Raw genomic sequence first — 10,335 nt, forward strand, 5'->3', positions numbered from 1 at the left:
TAGTTAGTACAAGGAGAGTGATAAACTGTAGATATCTCAAACCTTGGATCGGTCAGGTCTCGGCGATAACACGATGTGGATTTTTGTCTGGGTCCGGCAGGAGGAGCTCCGCGACGTGCGTGTGCGTTCAGTGCCTAAGACCAGAGAGCGGAGCGGAGTTGGTCGGCCTGCTGCACCCCGGCGGTGGTTCGTCAGACGGCAGCACCTCGCCTCGCGTCCGGGGGCCTGGGACAGGGATCGTGAGGACTCGCCATCAGAAGGAAACTCACGGCTGCAGAAATTTCCCGTGATCTCATGGACTCCCTGCGTGGCTGCTAGGCCCTTGCGGCTAATACAAGTCCTAATAGATCAGGTCTAACATGATATGTTCTATCTGACGGGGGCCCCTGGACCTTGGGGGCCCGGGGCGGTCGCCCCCCTGCCCCCCTCAGGGCCGGCCCTGGTCGGGAGGCAGAGCTGCATCGGCGCGAGCTCAGGCACGGAGATAGAGAGGAGGAAGGGAAGGAGAACGGGCTGAAGCAAGCAGGGACGCTGGCGATCGCCGGGCGGGATCGTGTCCACTAGATTGAAAACATACGTTGATGAGATCGTGTGGCAGTTTTGCAATCTGACTCACAGTTGCCAGATACATATTTCGTAATTTTATATCTCTAAAAAGACTTACATCTAAAAAGGACGAGAGGGTGGAGAACCAAATCATCCTATCCATCGAAACCTGCAATCCGATGGTCTACATCCCTTCAGCATACTAAACGCGTTTTACTCTTTAATTACCCACCATACCATTACGTTAATTAATTACCCACCATGCTATTGGATTAATAAGCAACTAATAATCTCGATCTGACCTCGCTGCCGCCGTTCGAAAAGAAAAAAAGTGCCAACAACGCACGCACGCACGCCCCCCCACGACCTCTCGCCCCCTCCTCATCCTACCATCCGACGCCACAGCATGGCGGGGGTGCCCCTCACCAATCCTCCGCGCCCGAGCCGTCTCACCGGAACCGCCAAGCCTGCCCACCCGGGGATCACCACCGCACACACCCCCTCACCTCGAAGGGACCCTACCTGTCCGGCTCGAGTTCCTTGCATCGCCACTGACCGCTCCGCCATCTGCCCGACTGTAGGTTAGGGCCCTCTTCGTCGGTGAGAGGCGCACGGGAGCTGTTGCTGCCGCCGGGGACTTGGACACACGCGGGGCCAGCCGCGGCCGAACGAAGCCGCAAGTGAGACATCGACGGGCGGCGCCGAACACTGGTCTCATCCCTGCTGCGCATCGTAGACCTCACTACTGCAAGCTTCGCCTTCCTCTGGCGCTATTTCCTCCACAACATGCCGCTCCATCCATCGGTACCCTACAGAGTACGTAGCCACCATGACATATCTCTCCCTCTAAATCCCTTCTTTGTGTTGTTTGTTTTTCAGAAAGATTATGGATTATTGTGGTTAACCCAATATAACTTTTGAGGTGAACAGAAAAACTATGTTTCACCTTGTAGTGATTTATGAATGGCATACGCACGCCGGATACCAACTCTGGCATAATGAGCTTAAGGACATAATGAAAGATTAGTATGCAAGTTTGTTATCAGTTTGATGATACACGGCCAGTAATACTTGTTTCTTTTGCCTGAAATAAGGGCTGTAGTGAGTTGTGACTTACAGAAAAAGATTCCATCTTCCCTATATTTCTACACTAGCTACTTGTATATTGTGCAGCACTTCACTCGAGTTTAGCTCCTTATATATTCAGTTCACCCCCCTATATTTATCATGTTAGGAATCTGTCTTGTTGTATGAAAAGAGGGTAGCTTATTACTGCCATAGCTAGGGTGTGAATTTGTTCTACCATGTGTTTTGTTATCCATGCAGGTCCCCGATGATTTCTTTTAGCATGTACTATAAAATTAATCTATTGTTTGGTGTAACCATGTTGAAGATTTACCGTTTGTGCATGCATGCTGTTGACTTTAAGTTAGGTGCTTTGCTGTTTCTGCTGAGTTTTTTTGTAGGTCCTATTCTTGTTGTATGAAAAGAGGGTAGCTTATTACTGCCATAGCTAGGGTGTGAATTTGTTCTACCATGTGTTTTGTTATCCATGCAGGTCCCCGATGATTTCTTTTAGCATGTACTATAAAATTAATCTATTGTTTGGTGTAACCATGTTGAAGATTTACCGTTTGTGCATGCATGCTGTTGACTTTAAGTTAGAAGGTGCTTTGCTGTTTCTGCTGAGTTTTTTTGTAGGTCCTATTCATTTTAGCACTCAGATTTACCTGCATATGTGTCTACGTACTGAAGAAAGATGCACCCGAGGAAGTTGTAAAGATGGTGTCTAGAGATAGCTTGCTGGCCCTAATGGCTGAACCCCATGAACAATTTCAGCCGACATGCACATCACCACAAGTCCATGTAAGAAAATTAAGCTTTTATTGTCCAAATGCTGTTTTCTGGTTTTGCATATATGAGGAATGGTTATTAGCACAAAAAACATATTTATGTTCTCCTTTTTTTTAAAACATGCATGGTTCGTGAATACTTATTTCAGTTTTGCCTATCAGAGGATTAGTCAGTGAATTTCTATTTGGCTACTTCTGTTCTCCTATTTCTAACATACCTATTTCAGTTTTGAGGAACCCATCCTATCTTTGAAAGTTCTCAGTAAAATGGCTGCTTTGGACTGATGATCTGTGTGTTCTGTCCGATTTTCATCTAGGAGTGCTTTAATGCTATTATTTCTGTACTTTATGGTTGCCTTAGCTTGGAAAAAGTCTGTGTTCTCATCTCCAAATTTCATCCAACGTATGGTTGCTCTCTGTTTCCAATATATGTTCTGATAGGACAAAAGATTCTTCAAATGTTGCTTGATAATAATTCTCCCATTTGCTTCATCAGTAGTGAGTTCTCTATATTCTTCCATGATGTCAAAAAGTAGTATCAGTTGGTTGGAGTTTTTGATCAGCATGGATAATTGAGAAATGCTCTTTGACCAGATCTTAATTGAGTTCCTACACCAGCTGTTACTGGATAAATTGTGTACGACGCCATGCTTGCACCCTTGTTCCAAGAGTATTTGCAGTTCTATTCTTGGTTGTTCTTTGCACAAGAAGGTGAGTATTCTTCTTTCTTTTTTGATTCACAACTATTGGGATGAATTTATCTGTGCATTTCGTCCTAGGATTGACGATAATTTGAACCTGTTAACCGGGAAAAGATATGCCCATCACCATTCCACTTTGTTTAGTTTGAGGAAAACTGAGTAGTCAAATATCTGGTTATTTGTTTTCTGTTCTATGTATATATGTGGTTGCAACATTACACTGCAGCAACTATTTTTTTCTTCGGGAGTTGGGGCATGCGTTCAATTGTGTTAAAACATAAGCTAATTTAATTTGGGGCCTAACTATGATAGTTGCCAACTAAAAGAGGATCTACTTTTGCTAATAGTGCTAAAATAAATGAGGATCTAGACTCTCACGAGTTTATATTTGTGTGTGTGTGTACGCGCGTGTGCTTCCTTGTGTAATGGCGATGATGATTTAAATGACTTTGGTTTTCTTGGAAGCAAATTCTGAATTATGGATTGTCCACTTCACATCAAATTTTCATGATAGTAACTCTGTATTTGGATGAGAATTGTTGTGGTTCATATACTATCTGAACTTTTTTTATACTATGTTATGTTTAGTTATTACATATTGGCATAGACATGCATTTGCCAATCCCATTAGTTGATTGCAGCTACCCTCGAAGCTGCTCTGTGTGTGAAGGAAGCTCAGAAACAGTGTTTTCTTGAGGAAACAGAGCATGATTGTGGATCTTTTCAAAATGGTCTGGATGAGAGTGATTGGCTTGCTGAATTGACTAAGATTGGAATGCTTGACGTATTCGAAGATGTTGGCCTCTCTACTGTTCAAACAACTTGTTCATCTCAAGGCAACAACGCAACTGACTTGGAACAACGTTGACCCTTTACCGCCACCATATACCATAGCCTGCACTGAAGGGCCTTCCTATGCCATGGATAAGCCGCGCCAGCTGCTTTACAGAGGCAACACTCAATCGAGTTGGGTCGCCATTCGGCTGTCTAGAGCGGGAACGGCAATGATGAAGGCAAGTATGTTGTTGTCCCCTTCTGAAGTTCAGTTATGTCAGGCAGGGAGTCAATCACTGCATTATCTGTGGTATTGAATTTTTTGATTTTGTGTTGACCAATAAGTGAGCACAATTGTCGGAATGAAGAGAAGAATTAAATGATTTTATTTGAATATATGTGCCTCCTAACTATGATGAACAAGAAAAGTTTCGGTCTAAGGTTAGACGTGCATTGCACGTGCAAGCTTACTAGTTATATATTAAAGAAGAAAGGCAAAAGAGTGCCTTCACCAACATTACACAAGTTTCTTAGGCCCGGTTATTTTGGCTCAATTCTGAAGAATTACTGCTCGGAGAATCACAATCGGAAAAGAACTCATTTCTTCCCCAGGAATCATCCGAGAATTATCAGAATCACTAGTGTATTTGAGAATCGTGGAAACTCGGCAATTCTAGCCGGGCCCTCAAAAGAAAACTGTTCGGTTTGAACTACTACCTCAATTGGGGACTCGAATTACAGCCAATATGTCACCGGGCCAGCCCGACCGAGCGACCTCATACAACAATTACATGTTAGAATTACAGAAAAGAACTGGACAGACAATTCTGTGGGCAGTCGATTCTGTGGGCAGTTTCCAGAATCACAATTCTCCAGAATTATAGGGCGAAAAGAACTGGCCCTTACACTTACTCCTCACTACTCGCCCACCTATGCAAACTATGGAAGAAAGGGTCGGCATTCCCTTTAAACTTCCTAGCTACCGACCAGGACAAACCTTCGGTATGCACTCTACCTAGAAGCACCTCCCTCGACGGTGATGCTCCATCAAACACAATAGCGTTTCGATGCTTCCACATTTCCCAGAGCGTAAGGATAAAGATGGTATGAAGATCCTTGCACCGTAGGTTATTTGGCCCTTGCTTATCTCGAAGCCAAGTGTGCAGAGAGTCTTGTGCCGTCGGTGTCCACTCCGGCTTTCCCAACGCCGCACACACCACCGCCCATGCTGATCTAGCAAGCACGCAAGTAAGAAGCACGTGGTTAATCGTTTCGTCCTCTTGGTCGCACAGGGGGCAAGCATCTTGATGCGGTAGCCCTCTCCTCGCAAGTCTATCCGAGGTCCAGCACCGGTCTCGTAGGGCCAGCCAGGTGAAGAACTTGCAAGTGGAAGGCGCCCTGGAAGTCCAAGTCATCTCCGCCATTGGCTCCACCGTACGACCCCAAAACTTTGCCGCGTATGCCGACCTCACTGAATAGTTTCCATTTTTCTCCCAAGCTCAAGATAGCTTATCCGGCACGTCCATGTCCGGCACCCACGTTGTAACACCCCGGATGTAACTTTCCCTTTTTGTACTCCAACTCTTGCCGTTTCCGGCGTTAAGTTATATTTATTTCCTCGGGTTCGGGTTTTGTCTCCGTGTGTTGTTGTCGTTGTCATGCATCTCATATCATGTCATCATGTGCATTGCATTTGCATACGTGTTCGTCTCACGCATTCGAGCATTTTCCCCGTTGTCCGTTTTGCATTCCGGTGCTTCGTTCTCCTCCGGTGGTCATTCTAGCTTTCTGTCATGTGTGGGGATTAAACATTTCCGGATTGGACCGAGACTTGTCAAGCGGCCTTGGTTTACTACCGGTAGACCGCCTGTCAAGTTTCGTACCATTTGGACTTCGTTTGATACTCCAACGGTTAACCGAGGGACCGAAAAGGCCTCGTGTGTATTGCAGCCCAACACCCCTCCAATTTGGCCCAAAACCCACCAAACTCTGCTCCATGTCCTAGAGCGTTCGATCATGATCGCGTGGCCGAAAACTGCACCTCATTTGGACTCTCCTAGCTCCACTTATGCCTATAAATAGACCCCCCGTTTTTCGGATCTTCTCCTCCCACGAAACCCTAAAAATCGCCCCGCCACCGATGGACATGTCCGCCGCCGCGCCCCAGCCAACCAGCGCCTGACACGTGGCACTTCGCCGCCTCTCCTCCGCGCGGCCCGGCGAGCCCGCGGGAGGCCCGCTCGAGCCGCCACCGGGCCAGATCCGCCCGCGCCGCCCCGCGGCTTCTTCCCCGTCGCTGATCCGCTCCCGCCGCCGCCCTTCGCCGCCATCGCCGCCTCCGGCCGACCCAGCTGCCGCCTCGGCCGGCCGTCGCCTCGCCCGTCCGCCGCGCGCCACCGCGCCGGACGCCGCCGACCCCGCCGCCCGGTCTCCCCTCGTCGCCGGAGTCCCGCACCGCCGCCCCTCCACTCGGATCAAGCCGCCGGCCTCCTCCCCCGTCGTTGCCGGTGAACAGGAGCACGAAGCTCCGGCGAGCTCAAGATCCGGCCTCGGTTCGCGCGCCCGCGAGGAACCCTAGATCTGGGTTGACTTTTTCCCCTCTCCCCCTAATTTGTATGCTAACTTTGACCGGCTATATCTCAGCATCCGTAGCTCCGATTAGGACATATAGTATATCAAAATGTTCGCCTCGACGAGTACATCATTTGATTCCATTGCATCATTTTCATTTGAGTGCATCTTCATGCCCGAAATGTTGTTAGAAGGAGGCTTCGTGAGTTAATTGTCAGATCTGCTAGTTCATCTTAGACTTTTGTCATTTTTGCCATGATTATTGTGTGCATGATATGCCTGTGAGTCCTACATATGTTTTGTTAAGCATCTTGTTATCTTTCCAGAGGTGCAACCCATGCATTTTTAGGATGTGTGTGGTGACTTGTGCAAGCTTGCAAAGTGAGGCACCCGGTAAATCTGTTTTCAGGGACTTAGTAGTTTTCACTGTCTGGGATTGTTTAGTTCATGATGCCATATGTTCATGCTATTTCCTAGTGATCCGTGCCTTTTTTGAGGATGATCAGTAAAGGAGTTTTGTTAATCTTGTTATGCTCTATCCATCCATGTCTTTGTTTGCAATTATGGAGCAACCTAGCTTGAGTCAATCGAGCTCTACTTTTGCTTCGTGGTGAATCTGGGCAGATCGTCAACTTCTTTGCAATTTTGCCGATGTTATTGTAGTTGACCCGTGCATGCTATGCCATTGTTCTTGCCATGTCTAGCTTGTATTTTGTGCCTTATTTATGGGTGTATGCTTGTCTTGCCATGACTTTCACCATGGTGAGTGCATAGAGCTCGTAAACATGCCTTCGTGAGTTATGTTTCAGCATGTCCCAGTTTTCACTAAGTCTGAAAACTGATTATGTTTTTGCTATGTTCGTGTGCTTGGTAGTATATTTTGTGATCCCTTTTGGCTCAAGGTCACTAAGAGACTTTTGTTAAGCTTGTTGAGTAGCTCCATGCCATGTCTTTCTTTGTCATGTTCAGGTCCTGTAGCATGTTGTTTCGTTGCTCCGAAGAGGGCTATATGATCTGAAATTCCAGACAAGTGTTAATTTCACTAAGTCTGAGATCTGTTTTACCATTTGCGTTTTTGCCATGCTTGTTTGAACCTCATAACAGATGAATTGGCCGTGGCTCAGTGCTAGTCTTTTGTTAAGCATCTTGTGTGCTTCCCTGCCATGTATTTTGTTGTCTTGTTTGGTGGCTGTAGCATGTTCATCTCGTTGCATTTAGATGCCTACTTGCTGTAAATCGCAGACCGTTGTCATTTTTGAATCGCTTGCCTTTTCCAAACCGTAACTCCGATTCCGGCGTTCTTTATATCGTTTTCAAGCGATTTCATCTCATCTTTCCAGTGGCACACTTGTATTTCCAAGTTGAGGCCAGGTTCCTGCATTTCCTGTCATATCTTGCATTTTGCATCCCGCATCGCATCCCGCATAGCATGTCATCATTTCATCATATTGCTTGGTCTTGCACGTGGTTGATTGTATCCTTGTTGCTTGTTTGTCTTGTTTGGGTAGAGCCGGGAGACGAGTTCGCTAACGAGGAGCCCGTTGAGTTTGCTCTTGAGGATCCAGTCAACTCTGACAACTGTGCAGGCAAGATGATCATACCCTCGAAATCACTACTATCTTTGCTATGCTAGTTTGCTCGCTCTTTTGCTATGCCATTGCTACGATGCCTACCACTTGCTTGAAAGCCTCCCAAATTGCCATGTCAAACCTCTAACCCACCATTGTCCTAGCAAACCGTTGATTGGCTATGTTACCGCTTTGCTCAGCCCCTCTTATAGCGTTGCTAGTTGCAGGTGAAGATTGGAGGCCGTTCCTTCTTGGAACATCTTTTATTTAATTGTTGGGATATCATTATATTGCTATGTTATCTTAAATGCATCTATATACTTGGTAAATGGTGAAAGGTGGCCTCTCGCCTAGTGTTTTGTTCCACTCTTGCCGCCCTAGTTTCCGTCATATCGGTGTTATGTTCCCGGATTTTGTGTTCCTTACGCGGTTGGGTTATAATGGGAACCCCTTGATATTTCGCCTTGATTAAAGCTTTTCCAGCAATGCCCAACCTTGGTTTTACCATTTGCCACCTAGCCTTTTCTTTCCCTTGGGTTCTGCAGACTCAAGGGTCATCTTATTTTACCCCCCCGGGCCAGTGCTCCTCTGAGTGTTGGTCCACCTGTCAGCTACCGGTGGCCACCAGGGGCAACTCTGGGCTGGCCTACCCGTACCTAGGACAATCTGAGTGTGCCCTGAGAAAGAGATATGTGCAGCTCCTATCGGGATTGGCACATTCGGGCGGTGTTGCTGGTCTTGTTTTAACCTGTCGAAGTGTCTTGAGTTACCGAGATACCGAGTCTGATCGGAACGTATTGGGAGGAGGTCTATTCCTTCGTTGACCGTGAGAGCTTGTCATGGGCTAAGTTGGGACTCCCCTGCAGGGATTGAACTTTCGAAAGCCGTGCCCGCGGTTATGGGCAGATGGAAATTTGTTAATGTCCGGTTGTAGATAACTTGAACCTTAATTAATTAAAATGAATCAACTGAGTGTGTTACCGTGATGGCCTCTTCTCAGCGGAGTCCGGGAAGTGGACACGGTGTTGGAGTAATGTTTGCGCAGGTTGCCCTCTAGCTTCTCGCTCGTGCTTTGCCTCTTCTTCTCGCTCTCTTTTGCGAATAAGTTAGCCACCATACTTGCTAGTCGCTTGCTGCAGCTCCACTCATATTTTACCTTGCCATACCTATAAGCTCAAATAGTCTTGATCGCGAGGGTGCGAGATTGCTGAGTCCCTGTGGCTCACAGATTACTATTACACCAGATGCAGGGCCCGATGATTCCGCTCCAGGAGACACGTATGATCTCAAGTGGGAGTTCGACGAAGACTCTCAGCGTTACTACGTGTCTTTTCCTGATGATCAGTAGTGGTGCCCAGTTGGGGTTTGATCGGGACCGTGTCGCATGTTGGGTTATTTTCTATTTGGCGCCGTAGTCGGGCCATGAGTGTTTGAATGATGTATGTTATTTATGTACTTTGATTGACATGGCGAGTGTAAGCCAAGTATGTTCTCCCCTTTATTATTCATATTACATGGGATGTTGTGAAGATTGCCTAACTTGCGACATATGCCTTCAATGCGATTATGTCTCTAAGTCGTGCCTCGACACGTGGGAGCTATAGTCGCATCGAGGGTGTTACACACGTGCTCACTCTAAGCCATAGTGAGAGGAACACCGTCAGTGCCTCCTCACCCATCTCCGGTCCAACGTCTAGCGCCCATGATCCATCCTCGACTGTCGGGGCAACAAGCCTCGTTGATTTTGCGTGCGGCGGTACCATGGAATAAATACTTGGCGCAAGGTCTTGCACCCTCATGCCATCAATCCAACAGTCCTCCCAAATGAGCGTGGTAAGACCGCAATGCACGTCGCTCGTGGCTGCAGCCTGGAACAAAAGTCTCGCTTCCGGTGGAGCCCTAATCCTGAACTCGCTCCACGGTCTGCTCGTGTCCACCCTTTGCAACCAAAGCCATCTAGTCTGCATGGCCACATTGAGCCATCTGAGATTAGGCAGCCCCAATCCACCAGCCCATTTTGGCGTACAAACCGAGTCCCAGGCGACAACACAGTTTCCACCGTTAGTAGTGGCCCTCCTACACCAAAGGAAACCTGTGCACACCTTGTTCATTGCTGCAATAGTCTTCAATGGGAGGTCCAATGACATCATTGCATGTATGGGCATGGCGCATAGCACAGATTGTACCAAAGTAAACCTTCCACTCTTCGGCATAAGGGCTGCCTTCCACTTAGGTAGGCAGCCAGCCATCTGATCAACCAAGAACTGCAACTGAGCCGGTGTTTGCTTTCTCAAAGTCAGTGGTAATCCTAGGTATTTGATT

At 47.3% G+C, this 10,335-nt stretch overlaps 1 protein-coding gene across 3 annotated transcripts; it reads left to right on the forward strand.

Moving 5' to 3' along the window:
* Positions 1–908: 908 nt before the first annotated feature.
* Positions 909–4,268, forward strand: LOC125515216. Of its 3 annotated transcripts, none has more exons than XR_007286879.1 (4): positions 909–1,979; positions 2,212–2,412; positions 2,994–3,110; positions 3,742–4,268. XR_007286879.1 is itself a non-coding variant. In XM_048680658.1 (4 exons), exons 1-4 carry the CDS (start codon positions 1,333–1,335, stop codon positions 3,766–3,768), a joined length of 339 nt encoding a protein of 112 aa, XP_048536615.1. In that variant the 5' UTR covers positions 909–1,332; the 3' UTR covers positions 3,769–4,268. The 3 variants fall into 3 exon arrangements, 2 of the variants coding, with proteins under 2 accessions (XP_048536615.1, XP_048536622.1); XM_048680658.1 differs by having other exon boundaries at positions 909–1,362; positions 2,248–2,412; XM_048680665.1 differs by having other exon boundaries at positions 909–1,362; positions 2,302–2,412.
* Positions 4,269–10,335: the final 6,067 nt, after the last annotated feature.

This window comes from Triticum urartu, chromosome 1 (assembly GCF_003073215.2).
Source record: "Triticum urartu cultivar G1812 chromosome 1, Tu2.1, whole genome shotgun sequence".
Classification (NCBI taxonomy): domain Eukaryota; kingdom Viridiplantae; phylum Streptophyta; class Magnoliopsida; order Poales; family Poaceae; genus Triticum; species Triticum urartu.